Raw genomic sequence first — 16,260 nt, 5'->3', positions numbered from 1 at the left:
CTTGAGGATTCCTAACACTGCCGAGTAAAGTATGTTGATATCGCCGTCCTCGATCTTGACTGCGATACCAATAGCTCCAACCGCCCCCAGGTTTCGGGTCTGCATAGACTCTCGAATGCCTATGCAATAGCATCCATCTGCGCCGATTTTGCCAATTGACATTCCCTCGAATGCTCTGATAAACTCGGTGCAGAATCGCCCTTCGCCTGCCACAAGCTCGGGATACTTGGTCATCGCCCGAAAGATGCGGTTCGAGGCTCGTGTTCGAGCTGTTGCAGTGCTGCATGCTTCTACCGCATCCGCAGCAGCAGCAAAAGAAGCGTATATTTTCGCTAGCGTGTTGAGTGGTGCGGCAGGCGATGGAAGATTGCAACCATCGATCCCCCATTTCACTTCTCCTGAATCCAAACCACACAACTCCCCAAAGACTTGCTTAACCTGCCGCTGCATCGGATGATCTGACTGGTGATAACCTGTCATCCCAGCTCCAATTGCCGTGGCGCCGGCCAACATACCAGCGTGTTTACCAGAGCAGTTACTGCATACTGGCGTAGGAGTGAAGTCGCTCTTGATCCACGCTCGATTGACCACCTCGGACACGGCGGGATGGCCACCACATGCAAGGTCTTTTTCCTTGGCGCCAACCTTGACTAACATGGCTTCAACTCGCCTGATGTGGCGCCGTTCACTGCTGTGAGATGCACACATCAATGCCAGGTCCGCCTCATCAAACCCGCAACGGTCTGGGCCGTGGGTCTCGAGTACGGCGAGCGCTTGCGCGGGTTTGGCGGCTGATCGAGCCAAGGTTATTCGTGATGGATTACCGACGGCATATAGAAGCTTTCCGGTAGTGTCGACGATAGTGGCATGAACTGCGTAGCGGTTCTCGACAATGCCAGCCCTGTCTGTAACAACATAATCCTCGTTCGGAGTCGACTTTTTCATTGTTCTAGTACTTGAGCTGCTCGCTCAAGTCCGCCGCAGACCTGAATCACGATCCGTCTTTTTATTACTTGCAAATCGAGGGATGTTCGTTAACTGTGATATATGTCAGAAATGTTCAAACAAAATCAATGAAAGTTTTTAGTTATTTCGAGGGAATTAACTCACCTATCTAAACGTTTCGAACCAGAAAGGAAACGCCTTTTTGCAGACATAATATAAACATCTCCCGGATTTTCGAGGGAAGATTTGCGATTTATATCGGACTGTGGGATCGGACAGGGTAAGAAGAGTGCCAAAACCGGCGACTAGTCACCCAGGATGATAGGAGAAGCTAAACCAAAAGAGGTGCGCGGGTACGGACCCACATAAAAGCGGATCACATCCACGAATCAGAGGTCTGCAAGTAGCAGATAGTTCTTGATGGAAAGTAACAAGTTTGCATATAGGTGTTGCCGCGAAAAGCTAGAAGCCGAGGAGCAGGGAATGTATTCAGATTTCAATCCGCTTTGTTAGAGGGGCTACGTATCTCTTCCGTACCCTCGATGGCAGCATGAATCCTAGTGTGAGATTTTGAAGTGCCTGCTTTGGTGGACACATGTCCCTCCATAGCGAGCAGACTATTCGCCTCCATAATCATTGCTAAGGGGCACAGAACTCGAAAAAGCGCAACTGGTCCGACGATCTCTTCCATAGACTAGAACATCAGAAAGGGTTTGGTTATTGTAGGAGTCAAACTTTCCATGCCCGTCATCATATTCAAGAGCGGGAGAGATGGCAAATATATCGTATCCAGCTCGTCTCTGGCGATTAATCATAGACACAACCGCAATATTCTGTCCGATAGGCAAGCTTCCCTCCTCGAAGACATTGGCCTGCTGAAGTTCCTTCAGCCAAGTTTCCGTACAGATTCCAGCACGTAGATCAGTTGAGCGGAGGACGCATGCCAGCAACAAGCTCGAAATTCCAATCGTATAGACATTCTGACGCAGACAATCGGATTTGTTAATGCCGTGGACTACTCGAAGTAGTAAAGTTGTCCAGTAATCGTTCGCATTACTATCATGGCTAAGTATATTTCTCGAATGAACCTCATGCCTACCCCAAGAAGACTGCATAGCACGAGCTGCGACATAATATGCGTAATTGACCGACGAATCGTGCGACACGAAATGGATGGGATCCAGTCCCGAAAAGGGGTCTGATAGGTCTTGGTAATTTGGTATTTCAAGAGAAATGGGCTTTGCCGGGAGTTCTGAAACTGCGAGTTGCGATTCCCATTCATCGAGTCTTTCAGACTCTTTAAGAAGCTGGGATGTGTAATCTTCCTGGTAAGAAATTGCCAGATCGACGCCAACAGATTCCAATGCCACGGAATGAATGTTCCACCACTGGAGAAAAGCTTTGGAACTAAGCCGATACGATTCGCACAAGGAAGAGAGTAGTATCATATGCCGGGAGCGGTTTGGTCCTTCCGAGTCTTGCTTTGGTAGCGGCATATGTAATGCATTCTGGCTGCTTTGGAAGTTGAGGGTGCAGAAGTGAATTCTGATCCACCAGTTATAGTATTTTGAGTGCTCCCATGCTATAAGAAGCTTGTCTCCACTAGACCTGAATTTGATATTTTTTATGTCGGTTTTGAGGAGGCTCAACACTCCATTCACGTGGCAGTAGTATCCACGAAAAATACACAGTGAAGATTCCATGTAACAAAAAAGGATCATAGTTGCGAATATTTCTAGGCGGTTGGAACCATATTGGCCGGGACTCAGCCGAGCTAATTTTTGAATCGCTGAATTATAATACATCTGGCCATGGAGATGGTGAGTATAATGAGGTCGATGTGTAAGGTATCGATCCCGCAAGGTGGTGTCTGATGTCTTGGTCTCTGGCTGCTTGCGACTCATATTACATGCTGAAAATGCTAATATAGCATTAAAGAGAACTGGACATACGTCTATGCGTGTCGAGAAGTGGGCAAATACATTACTAAGCGACGGCAAACAATGTTTTTCCCAATGCGTGGCATAAAGAAGAGACTTTTCAGAATGATTCCGAGATGCTGATAAAGAGAAGTCGAAGATTATACGAGGGTCAGCTTGGCCGTTGTTGTTAGGCAATGAAACGGTATCTAGCCCCTCGTCTCTACTGAAACCAAATGAAGGATCCAGTACAGATGCGTTGGATATGCGCAACGGGCTTGAAGCCGAGACTGGCTCACTTTCGGGAAAGGTTGTAGTTCGAAATTGAAGAGGCTTCTGGTAGAATTCACAAGCCATGCCCAGGCGGACACAAAGGCCACAAGAAGGCTTTTGTTCATCGCACTACACACATTAGATATAATTCAAAAGATTGCTGGTTGGCTAGTAGTGAACCTTGGATCTCTTTCGGCGACAATTCTGGCAGCCATTTCGCGATCGCGAGATGGTAGTCTTTCTCGACCGTACTGGGGCAGGTTTGTACATGCAATGAAGCAGACCACCATGAAATGGCCAGAAAGCTAGGAATATTGAACAGTATGCTTACACGAGGTGAAGGCAGAAAGGAGTGGAAAATGGCGGATGAGTCCTGGTGATTGGTCTTGGTTTTACGGAGGTAGGTGAGGCAATATTAGTCAGCAAGGCACGTGGCATGCTTGACTGTGGCATTTCATGGGGATTTACTTAGAATTCATAGTTAAATTCTGTTAGTTATTGCTCTTACCTCCTGATTTACTAGTCTTGGGCTTATAAATCATTGACAGAGTGACGGGCTGCATAGACCACGTGACCCGTCCCGTAGCCTGTCCAAAGAGAAAATATGTTTCAAACAAATGAGACCTGTGAATGCCTTTCATCTAAAACAGGTGTTATTTCCTCAAGCAATGAATATTATTAGGGAAACGAATGAAGTGATTCAGATTGGTTATCTGACTCGCTAAAGCCCCTGACTTACAATCACTGCTCCCGGCCCGGATCTTGGACGACACTATGACTCAGTCGCTGAAATTTCAAGGCCCATAAAGTTGAGCCGTCACTCATAAATACAATGCACTGTGTCTTTCAACTCAATATTATTCCACACATGAGGCCCTACAAACTCGACCCAAGTCTCAAATCTTTCATACTCCAACAGCGACCCAGAACTCTCCAAGTCCATACCGTCAAGACCCATATAATCGTGCCACCCAAGGCCCAACCCAACAAGGAATCGCAATGCCACACCTCGGAAAAACAGCCCCCGCCGCTCGTCAACGAATCTACAAAACCCTTTCCACAAACGAACGTAAGGGCCAAGATATTTAGGCCCACGAACAGATCAGGATCGGGGGAGGTTGTCCACATGGCTATGCTTGGTACAGGGATTTATGGAATCAAGATTATGCCTGTCATGGCGGCTCTCATAATATCGATGATGAAGACTTGGCTGAGTTTGCTGGCAATTCGGATATGTTTCGACTTATAAGGCAGAGACGGATTCAAGAAGCTTTGGCTCGAAGGACGGAACAGAGGGAAAGTCGCATACGCACCTAATTTGCTGCTTGAGATAAAGCGAGAGGACTTACTGCGCAGGTGATCGCAAGTAGGAGTTTTGGGTCTGGAAAGGAGTGGTCTGATTTCATCTTTCACCATACCACGTTGTCTTTATTATTATCATACTTGTTGCTTTCTTGAAATCCCTTCTCCCTGTTCAGCTAAGCTCAATTGAGTTCTCGACCCTCGCGCGCCTTGCCGGCCGATCTTCCTCAGATCCATTATCATCATCCCTGGCCCGTCTAGTCCCAGCACCCAAATCCAATCTTCCCCGGATCAACGTCCTCGCGCCTTCAAGTGGAGTTCTAATGGATATCCTTGGATTCAGCATTAGCACATCCTGGACCAGACTTAAGACACTAGTTAGTGTACTAGCTAGGACCGCACGTTCATCCGATTTTTCTTTAATGTTAGCCATTAGAGTTTTGTTCTCCTCTAACAGCCCTTGGATTTTGATCTTCTTGCTTTCCAGTTCTTGGTTGACTTCGGGAGAATTGGAGCTATTTGATGCTTCCCCATTCGCGAGAGCTTGGATGGCCAATTTTAGACGCTTATCTAAGTCTTTATTCTCGGCCTGAAAAACTAGTTAGCTAAAGAGTTATATGCTATGGAGGAGAGGAATGTCTATTACCTTCAACTGCTCAACCTTATCTTCTAATGATGTGCGTGCCATGTTTGCATTATCGAGAAGCTGTCCGTGTTCCGGATTAGCTATGGTCTTTAGCAGGTCTGAAACACGACTGGTGAGCTGTTCCTGGATCTGTTTCTTCTCTGCAAGATCTTTAGACAATTCGGCTTCCCTAGCGATAAGTCTCGAGAGCTGGGCCTTAAGCTTCTTCTGGCTTTCAACTGCCTCAAGCAATTGGGATTTCACTGTTTGATATTCTATCTGTGTGGATTCATAATTGTGAAGCTTAGTTTCAAGCCGCTTGTGCTTTTCTTGTGCAGCAGTGAGCTGGTCACGGACGGTTTGAAACTCAGCATCCGTAGATACAAGATGTGCAATTTGGGCCTCAAGCTTTTTCTGAATTGATAGCGCTGCATCGAGCTGTATTTGGACTTCTTGGAGCTGCGTTTCCACGTTAGAGGCTTGTTGAGATTCGGGCTGGTTCTGTTAGTAATTAGCTGATAGGTCTAACTTATTATGATGACAATGCCTTTTACTTACTAAAGATCGAGTCCCGGTATTCCGAGCTTCCCAAGGCCGCAAGGCTTCTGGACTCTGTCTCAGTGAACTAGGCGCAGGACTCCCCTCATCCAAAGCCATGTTACCACCAAAGTCTTCGTCATCAGAGACACCATAACTGTCTTCGTCAAAGCTATGGTTCTCTAGGGAATTTGGTTTTGAGGGGGTGCTTAGAGATGCCTGTGTCGGTGACTGCAATGCCGAGGAAGGCTTGCTTTGTACTGGAAGTGGCGCTGGGCGTATGGGACAAGGAGGTAGACTGAAGAATGCTTGATCATAAGCTGCAGAAACCATCGCAAAGTAATCCTCCTCAGGGTCTAAGCCCCTAAAAGTAACCGCAGTGTCCTTCAAAAGGATATCTTTCATTGGGCATCCACATGGCGCAACAAGATTTGTCTTGAGTAACAACTTGGGGGATTTTGGATCAGATGCATCTGTGGTCAAATTAGCAAAAGGTTATCTCAGGGGTTATTAAAGTATTGGACCATGAGCTTACATATTGCTAAGAGATCTTCCTGCTTATCAACGCAAGTGCTCACACGATGTAGAGTGACTCGTCCTCGACATGTGACCTTGTGTACTTCCCAGGTACTATGTCTCTCTGGGTCTACCCAAGACACCTGAATCTCACCAGCAATATCACATTCCAATTCCACTCTAAGCGGTGTTTGGACGATCTTTTTGCTGACTTTTAGGCGGAGGTCGTGGCTGTTTTTTAAAGGAGCTATTGGATCTTTATTTAGACCCATAGGAAGCTCGTTGAGGATCAAGGCGTATAGCGTCTCAACAATGTGGCCGCAAGTGAAGATATCAACCTGAATCTTGCTACCCGACGCTTGATTGCGGAGAGGGCAAAATGAAGGGTCGCACTCGTGGCTCCTATGGAAGACTATCCACTTATCGTTGATTAAGAGCCGATTATCCTTGAGGAGCAAATCTAACTCTGCGTTATCCCCGCTTTTAAAACATAATTCAAGATTCTGGGTTTTAGGATTAAGCGCTAAAGCAGCTTTCAACGCTCTTTTCATTCCAGTGGAATATATAGTATCATTGAGGGCGGATGGGGGTGCATCGAGAAGCAAATGAACTCGTTGTTCATTAACGGTACGTAAAAGGCCATGTCTCTATAATGGTTTCCATACAAGTGGGCTTAGACTAGCAGGTTCCTTTTTAAGAGACTTGATAATAATCTCCACGTTCTATACAAGTATTAGTTTGTTATTTGGTAACAGCTTATACGACACGAGGAATTCCTTACCTAGCCTCCTTTCTTATAATAATAGAACTTCCTGTTTTCTAGGTCCTGATCATAAAGATGTTGCCGAATTTTACGTGTAGTCTCAAGTGAGATACTATTATCCGCGAACTGGACATCGGCCCACTTCTCTTCCTCTTGGAGCATGCCAAAATAGTCGATAAGAGGAACTGCTCCAGCATTCTTGATCGCTTCTTCCCAGATGCCAGCTAATATGGCCCCTTGCTCTATTGGGTTTGCTAAAGATGCACGATCTCGATTTACCCCTCCTTAAGCAAAGTTGTATGCAAATTTGAATGCTTTAGCGTTAGGGTTTCGTTCGAGAAGAAGACTTTTGAGATAGAGAGTGTTTTTGAAAGTATCATCTAGAATGATAGTCCCTTTCTTGGTCTTGATGACTTTGGAAGGGGGCTCTAACTCTAGCGACTGCTTCATCCATAACTTGAAGTGTTCCTCGGGGATCTTTTCTCCCTTACCACCACCAATCTTCACGCATACATCGGCCTAAGGGCGAGCACGAAGACCTGATGGAGCTCCCTTTTTCTGAACGGCATCTTTCATTCTCTCAATGACTGAACCTTGAAACCGTTTAATGGTGCAGCACAAATAGCCTGCATTCCTCTTAGGGATGTTGAAGTCCCAATGGGCAGAGGATGCCTTGAAGTTGACGATGTAGTTGTTGCGGATCATAGTTAGACATGCTATCTTGTAGCCTTCCCCATGAGCGCCAGCTAAGTTGATATTCATCCTCTTCGAAGTGAAGCCTAGGCCGAGTGTCTTGCCACTTAATCTGGCATTGTAGTTCACTAGCTCAAGTGTTCCTGCATTATTGGAATACCGAATATAGCCAAGCTCTTGTCCCAATGTTGGATAAATGGCTTTGAAGGTCAAGAAACCTTTCTTGTGGTCGTGATCGGGCTTCTTGATAAAGGATTGAAGTGAATTTGTTTCTTTGATGGCATCATTCCTAATATGAAACCAATTAGAAATACTACTAGAAACAGTCTTCGACTGAACGACTTACCAATTCTGATAGAACTCTCTCCATCCATGACGAGGTTGCCATGCCGGCTCGCAATACTTCCTGTATAAGCCGAGACAAATTGTGCCAGTCTTCAGGTCATCTTCAAAGCCCAATGGAGAATATTGTGCTTCCTCGTCAGATTCCAGTTCCTCATCCTCTGATTCATCTTTGTATGAGGGGTTTGTGTGCCGCGGAGTATTCGAGGAAGAAGAAAAAACAGAAGACATTGTGGCAGTTTGTGGGGTTGAGAACTGGAAGTTGCTAAGGATCAGAGAGGTTATGCTTGGACTCGGGCGTGGCAAGGATCTGGTCGAGATTGTCAGTTAAAAGTTATAATCAATTCGTGAAGGTGGGGTCACCGAGTGGAAAGTATTGGAGTGAATAGAAGCAAGATCGAAGAATTTGGGGTTCAAGATAAGACTCTTACCAGGATAGAATATCGAGAAGGACCAGTACTCAGATAGAGGAGACCAGAATCTGGAAATAAAAGAGCATTGGCTTGTGCTTTGTATGGAAAACACTCTTGATGCTCATGAGAGAGGATGCAACAATGTTGGTGTGCAAAAGTAAAAGAATCAAGTCTGGTGAAAGATTCACTTAATGCCTACCCTCACGTGAGCACTTTGAAGATGTAACTTCTCGCAGATTCAATTTAAGCTTTCAGAACTATGTGATTAGAAGGCACTTTCATTGCTCTCCTCCTGTTTCACCCAAGTTATGGGAACCGATGTGTAGAAGCCTGCTTATGTGAAAAGTATTAGACACAATACAAATTCGATATGTATGCGGATCAGCCAAATAGAAACTGAGATTCCAAGCCGTTGAAATCCTTTGTATTCCTGTCCACAATATCACCCCACCATGGCCCATTTCCAACCACATCTCTCTCAGCCCAGATCTCCTCTAGCAACTCTGCAGCATTGGCAAACATGCCGTACCCACACGAATTCTCGAGGTCTTTATACCCACGAGAACCACTGAAAAAGCGGCAGTACTCGCGACAAAAGTCTCGGCTAACAGAGAAGTCGACCTCTGATCCGGCTAGAAAGAGCGGAAGGAATATCTGTTTGCGGATGGTGGTCTCGCCGTTTATACATGTAATGTGGCTGAGGGTGCTGTTGGCGAGGGACACTGTATTGGCTATCCTGCTCGCTGGAGAATAACTGGGAAATGCGCGGGAGAGGTAGAGCAAAATTCCACATCGCCAGGTCTCGGCAAGGTGATATCTGTCTGATTTGTCGATGGCATGGACTGTATGATCCGTTCCAAAGGCTTCCTCTGTATTTATCCATCCTTGTACCATGTCATATATTTCACGGAGCAGTGATCGGCGTTGGGAAATGTCTGGATTCCCATGGAGTAGGGTGATTTTCACCATGGCGGCGAAGAGCGTCTCGGGGATACCGTGTAGGTCAAACATAGACCAGCCATCGACAGCGGTGTTGCAAAGTGTTGGCTTCAGATACTTGATCGGGAATATCATGGGTTTACGGGAGATGAGGCATACCATGACATCCCACCTACATTCAGTCAGCAGCTATTCAATCAATAAATAGAACGAGTACATACCACAAGAACACAGCTACTTTTGGTCGAACTTCTGGGAGCCTTCCAAGAAGTCTGATGCCCCCCGAGCTTTCCAGAATATTGTAAGCTCCGTGCAGATGAAGTCGCCAAGGACCAAGGGCGGATAGTGCAGCCTATATCCACTCCTTAACAAATCTTTTCAAGGATCTGATGTATGCTTACTTACGTCAACAGAAAACAGAATGAGGACAGTGTCGAGGAGGGTAAGTGCTATCCTCCCCGCATTTGGCAGTGCCTCACAAAAAAGACGAAGCGATGTATTCTTATGATCCAACATCGACAAGGAAAGCTGCTGGTCGTCATTGAATCTTGCCATGTGTAAAGAAGACATGGCCAGTATAGCGTGCAAAAGAAATTGGGAGTCTGGCGCGTTGATGTTGCGGCATCGAAATGGGTTCAGCGCAATGTCGGTTGTCAAGTGCACGACGCAAAACTCTCGATCATCTATTCCAAGAATCAGAAAGTCATTCCAGAAAAGATTAAGAGGCTACTCACACATCTCAAGCACGCCGCTCATTCTACTTGCAAGATTCGAGTACTCAACGCTAGGAGAAAGCCCAAACGGAGAAGGGGATCGAGAAGACCCGATACTCATTGGGATTGGAGAGTAGCACCCTTCTCGTTGCAATTCATCCACCGTTACCAACTCACTTCCGTGTATATTAGCACGTGAAGATTGCCCATTCTTCACTACGGCCAGCCCGCTCTCCCCTTTTCCCTCACGGCCCACGTGATCTTTGAACTTCGGTCTCTTCGTCCTTAGCTTCCCAACCTTGAACTTAATCTGTTTTCCTATAGGTATTGATAGCAACTCCAGATTCGTAGGAGGTGTCGAGTTTGTAGAAGTCCCTGCATCTGAATTGGTGTCCTCTTCCAGGGTCCCACTCTTCACCTTGGTCACCACCACCGGCCCCTGACTCCATTTCAAATCAACCACATATCCGCCACACACAGCTCCCTCGTTTAAACAGGTTTCACACTTCGGAAGCAAGCGATCGCAGATTCTCGAGTCCTGCTCACAAGTATGGCAATCCGCCTTTGCGAAACCCGAGGCGTTAGGTCTTCGTTTGCGGCGCGGTCGATTCGTTAGTTCCAGTGATGCTGTATTTTCCCTTCCCATGCTTTTTGAAACGTTAAGAATTGCGCAAGGAGATAAGAGTTTACTTGTACAGTATTTACTATATCTCGTCTCAAGTCAATTTTAAGGTTGTAGATTAGCTTTATGAAGTACCTATTAATAGATGATCTGCGCCTAGTGCTGACCAGGCTGTCAGCACGAACTTACGTGAAACGTCACGTGTGAAGCTCATTTAGAAGGTTATATTATCTGAAGAGATACAGAATAATACCGCAGTGAAAGTAGATTTTTAACCCCGACTTCACTCGGACGTCATAGTAGCAAGTTCTTACCCCGTGACCATGCACGCGAATCAAATCTTGCAAGTCCGAGAAGTATTAATTTAGTATAGCACATATCAGCCAAGGAGACCTCGGTGAAGAGTTAAAAAACCTAGTTTGTGACTTATTATAATTAGAGGTCAGATAGATATATAAAATAGGTCGGTTTTATAATCTAGCTATCTACTCTAACGAGTGCTGTGGTGAAGTCAGCACGGTCGAGAATTCAGAAGACAATTGCTCCCGCAGCTGGTTTGAGACATACAGACTCTCCGGTCAATCATCTGTAGCCACGAATAAGACTAGTATATATAGAGAGCAATTTTAGCACTCTAGATGTCACTGGGTGGGGAATTGTTGTACCGCTCACAGAAGGAAGCAGTAATTAATTGTTTGATAGCCTGCTAATTCAATCGCCAAAAAGTCTCGCATCAAATACAACGCGTCCCACTCTCTTGCTATTAATACCCAATCCCTGCAAAAACAATTGCCAGCTTTCTCATGACACTGACTTGTTGGAATCAACGAGAGTGATTGACACCTAGGTCTTGAGGATCTTCAATGCGTCAGTCAAATCTGCAATCTTCTTTGCAAGTTTCGTGCGGCACCTCTTGGAAGACTTAGTCTCTCCGACGATCCGTTCAAGCTGCTCGGCTTCTAAGTTGATAACCCAGTCCTGAGTGAACACTTTCAAGGGACTAGAAGGGCCATGCAACAGGCAGTAGTCAACAGCGAGCTGGAAGATATTGTCAAGGTATCGGTCAAGTGCCAGGCTGTAGTAAGCTTGAAGAATGTCATGAATCTCTTCCTGCAACTGCTCCACATTGCTTTTGCCTTCGGCAGCTTCGGCGATGTCGTTCAAGTTGACCATCAACTGAATCTTTCCGTTCTGCTTGTTGTCCTTTCTAGCCTTAGAACGCAGGAGCTCGGTGACTCGATAGCCTCGAGCCTTCGATAGAGCGTCGGCAAACTGTTTGTTGAGCGTGTACGGCTTCTTGCGCTGTTCAACTTCGATCAATAGGCTCGCTTGGGCCATTGCCGTCTTGTAGCGTTCCACAAGGCTCTCGAGGATTGCTGACCATAAATGACTACGGGTTTGCTCCTCGGAACATATGGAATGAATTGCAGCGGCGATGAAGCGATGAAGGGTGATGATAACCCGACTCATATAGATCTTAGTCATGTCGCCCCATTTACGTGATTGCTCTGCAAAAGCCGTAGCAACAAAGTTTGCGTTGAAGGTGCCAAGATCCAAGCCTCTTGATGTCAAGTAGACGTTATTCATCCATGCAGAAAGATTTTCACGCGGCATTGGTATCTGGTGCGGTGGGATAGGGACAATAATGTCACCAAGTTCGGCAAGCTCCCCCGGCGCAACATCGTCGACTCCTGTCATTTCGAGGAACACTCGCAGGTTGTCTATCATCGACTCAACTCGGGGGAACTCTTCAAGATCGGAATCTTCATCGGTATCAGATGCTACAGACGATTCCTCGAAGTGTCGTGAATGGGCGCCCAGTTGAAAATCGGCACTAAAAACATCGGTAATGTTTACCACGTGGTGATGAGACGGAGCTCGTCTTTGTCAAAAACCGGATCTGCGTTATAATCCGCAGCCAAAGCTGCCCTAGCCCGATCCTGGAAAATCTCGGCAATGCGACTGAGGAAAATACGTTGCTCGCGCTCATCCTGGCGAGGCGGCCCAAGACTCTGTAGTTCCCTCTTGCAATCTTTGATTTGCTTGCTGACATCCTGGAGCAATCTGGGAAACTCGCGTCGGGTATTCTCGACTAAAAGGGACATGAGTCGCTCTCTGAGGGCTGGAATGCCTACCCGATCCGGTGGAAGGCCGATCCATGGTTGTTGTCGGAATATCTGATCAAGCTCTGGCTGCTCCTTTGAGCTGCCACTTGCTCCACGATTGCGGACGAGGAAGTAGCCAAGAGTAAGTGGTCGTTTCTTGCCCTTGACAAGGTCACAGACGGCAGCTTGGGCACTCTGTTCAAGTACCAAGTCGGGTTTGGTGAGCACACCGAGGGTACGCTCACCATTCTTGTCGTAATCTTCCGCAAGCTCTAAGATCTCTTGCGTGGCAATGTCGATATTACCCGGCAGCACTGCTAAGATAACAGTGCGATCGTCTTTGATATACTTCTTGACCAGGTCTCTCACAATGACCATGTCATCTTTGGTGGTCCCCTGCGTAGTGGTACGGAATATCCCTGGGACATCAATAATGGTGAGATAGTCCTCGTGTGGTCCCTGCACCTCGATCTTGAGAACATCTTCGCTAAACACAGCGCCGTTCCCGGTTGATACGTCGGTCCGCAAACCCATTTTTTCATTGACCTGGTCTTTCATTAAGCTATATAAATCGACTCCAGATAATCAAGTCTCACTAACCTTCTTCAAGATTTCCTCGAACTGCTCGCAAAATTTCAAACGCGAAGGCATGTGCATCTGAAATCCCTCGACCTCCTTCCTATGCTCCTCTGACGCGTGTGGGCCAGGAATAATACGTATATCGACACGGTCATTGATATTGCGTCGAGATGTGATCTGCGTTGCATGACGAGTGCAGAGGCTTTGGTCTTTTGGAAACGGAATTCCGGTAAGGCTTTCCAGTAAGGAGGACTTGCCAGAGCTTTGATCTCCAGCTACAACAAGCTATTTTCTGTGTGAGCTTGTGCGAAAGCATAGTCACCACCAGCCTTCTGAACTTACCTGTGGGAGAGGTACATGTTGGCCAATGTTCAAGTCACGGAGCTTGTCGACCTTTTCAAGCAACATAGGGTCTGACAAAGTGGTAACCTCCCGGCTGACGGTCATTTTTCGAACCTGCAGCAAAAGTGATCAACTTGATGAAGTCGTGTGTTTTCAAGAGGAGTATCAGCGGGTGTATTGACTTGTTCAAGAGACCAGTGGATGAATAGAAGAAGAATTGTAGAAATTCTTGAATGCATCATCAAGGACGACTCATCCCCTTTATAATCGAAGAAGCCATTCGAGATTCTGCAAGTTTCGATAAGAGACGACGAACCAGCAGCGGTGTGCCGGCTGTGTCTGGACGTTGATAAAGAGCACGGCTTGCAGTTGGCTCTTTTTGAGGCTGCGAATATCCGAGGAACATCTTTGGTGTACCACATGCGCGTTTGCGTAGCATGTTGATAGATAAGAGCAATAAGTTCAAGAAACTGGAAGTAATCAGTGCAGATTTGTCAGGGCGCGAAATATCTGATGCCCAGATTTTGTCTGTCGTTGGCTCGTTGTGAGGCATGCATATGTCCTTCTTCCCAGTTGGCTGCTTTTGAGGCTGCATATACATTAACTTGGTGGCAAGGCGCTTTGTCAGGCTGCAAGGAAATTGTTCTTGATCTGTGGTTGGTCAATTTTGAGGCTGCGTACAAGGCTCCACGCATGGCGATTTATTAGGCTGCGATTAAATATGGTCTTATTCTGCAGTTGGTTTTTGCGAGACAAAATACCATGCACTTCACCTACCCCATTGGTGAGTTTTGAGGCTGATATCGCACTGTGCCCCACGCGGCAGCAGATTATGGTAGGGATTGGTCAACCGCATCGGGCGTACAAGTAACACCATCACATATGCAAGAAGTAGTGTCTCGGCAGAGAATCGAGTTGAATCAACCTGGGAAGGTGGATGTGAAGATAAATGTGGTTATAAAGTGGGTGGTCGTCGCTCCAAGCAAGACCTTTCTGAAGCAAGTCCCTCGCCTCGACCTCATACAGTTCTTCGCTCATCAACAGTCCTGGGCATAGCTACTTTGTGAAGTAGCCCAGGACTGCACAAATCTCAACTCCTTCTTTGAAACAACAACAGCCGGGTCTCCCGTGCACCAAGCAGGAGGCCCGCACCGCCTGACCCCTGTCAAGCAACGAGCAGCGTGTTTGCAGAGCTTCAAGTCAACACGTCTTCTTTCCTGATCCGGACAGCTACGATCCCTCAGCACTCTCGTCAGACAACTTTGAGTATTTCTGCCGTAACGAGTGCGTGAACTACAACGCGTGCGCTTCTTGTAGTGTATGCGAAAAATTTTCACCACTCGCTCCTTTCTCGTCTTTATCTGAGAACGAGAGTGCCGACAGCGTCCATTCAGGATTAAGATTCCCTTTCAGCGCTCAGCAAGACAATCTCCCGGGTCACAACGCCATTGACGGTGATAACCGTCCATACTCTCCTATACCGGATTCTTCCCACCCTTGGGATGAGACTCAGCAGCGGTCATCCTACAACTCGATACTCGTCGAAACAACACCAGAAATTCAGCAACAGCCCTACGACTCAACCTTGGCCAAGACAAGAGCAGATTCTCAAGACGGTGGCACCTCTCGCCACCGTTGTAATGAATGCAATCAGAGCTTTGCTGACAAAAACGGCTTGAAGCGTCATGTCAAAACCATACATAGCCCGGCGCAATGGGTCTGTACTGTCGCGGGTTGTCGCAAATTTGGTAAAGCAGTCTCTAGGAAGGATGATTTCAGGCGGCACTGCAAGACGAGACACCCTACGGTGAATCTCGAACAATTTGGTCTCTGAATATGCACGCATCTGCGTCTCTTTTGGCGGGGGAGCCATCGTATTAGACTGCTCAGGATCGAAGGTCTTTGCAATGTCTCGTTATACGCTACAGGAGGTAGATAGTGGACAGTTCATTATGCGTAGTGTATCTCGAAATCATCTGGCCTGCGTCTGATGATCCCTAGATCCACAAAGCACAATGACTGTAAGTTATTTATAGACCGATCAGAAAATATGATTGCATGTTGCAACATCTGGAATGCCCTCCTATGTGACATCGTTATTCTGTTCAAGATTATGCTAACGTTTCAAAATTACTTGGGGTGCCCGCCATATACCAACATTAAAGGAGCATTTCACCTGGCCTTTTGGTATCTGTCCTTTGTACCTAATTTTGTGATGCGTGCGGATTTTTAATGGCGATGAACGCTGTGTTTTCTGTAATTGTCAGTCTTTACATGAGGCCGCCACTTACTCGTACGCAGCGGAGCCGCCGCTTTCTTTCGGCGCGAGCATATTGATTAGGTGCTCAGTAGATATCATCTCTCGACAATCTGCATGACATGAAATTGGTGAAGCGGTTGGAATGTGCTTTCGATGAGCCGAGTGATGTCTGAATTTGACAAATCAACTGGGAAGTGCCGACGAGAATCTAGGCACCTGGCGCAGGTCGCCGTATGGGCCTAACCAACATCAACGTCTGCCATTTTTCCCAGCCGGCAAACCTACCTCTACATCAATTACCGCCTCTATCGTCCTTCTAAAAACCCCCAACTTAACAATGGACCCAATGTATGACGAGGATGAAATATTCAG

General features: G+C 46.7%; 3 protein-coding genes across 3 annotated transcripts; 1 reads left to right on the top strand and 2 right to left on the bottom strand.

The window, feature by feature from the left end:
* Positions 1–11,445: 11,445 nt before the first annotated feature.
* On the bottom strand, positions 11,446–13,241 carry mx2 (Interferon-induced GTP-binding protein Mx2; the record flags this gene model as incomplete). The annotated part of the gene is made up of 2 exons (XM_031150758.1): positions 11,446–12,436; positions 12,460–13,241. 2 exons carry the CDS (start codon positions 13,239–13,241, stop codon positions 11,446–11,448), a joined length of 1,773 nt encoding a protein of 590 aa, XP_031005084.1.
* Positions 13,242–13,292: 51 nt separating this feature from the next.
* Positions 13,293–13,733, bottom strand: DRP4A (putative dynamin-related protein 4A; the record flags this gene model as incomplete). Its single annotated transcript, XM_031150757.1, has 2 exons — positions 13,293–13,571; positions 13,629–13,733. The coding sequence occupies 2 exons, from the start codon at positions 13,731–13,733 to the stop codon at positions 13,293–13,295; spliced, it is 384 nt and encodes a 127-aa protein (XP_031005091.1).
* Positions 13,734–14,510: 777 nt separating this feature from the next.
* Positions 14,511–15,462, top strand: LHYA1_G005812 (uncharacterized protein; the record flags this gene model as incomplete). Its single annotated transcript, XM_031150756.1, has 2 exons — positions 14,511–14,590; positions 14,799–15,462. 2 exons carry the CDS (start codon positions 14,511–14,513, stop codon positions 15,460–15,462), a joined length of 744 nt encoding a protein of 247 aa, XP_031005090.1.
* Positions 15,463–16,260: the final 798 nt, after the last annotated feature.

Source organism: Lachnellula hyalina, assembly GCF_007821495.1.
Source record: "Lachnellula hyalina strain CBS 185.66 chromosome Unknown contig00073, whole genome shotgun sequence".
NCBI lineage: Eukaryota > Fungi > Ascomycota > Leotiomycetes > Helotiales > Lachnaceae > Lachnellula > Lachnellula hyalina.
Note: the sequence above shows the minus strand (reverse complement) of the source record. Positions and strands in the feature narration are given on the sequence as shown.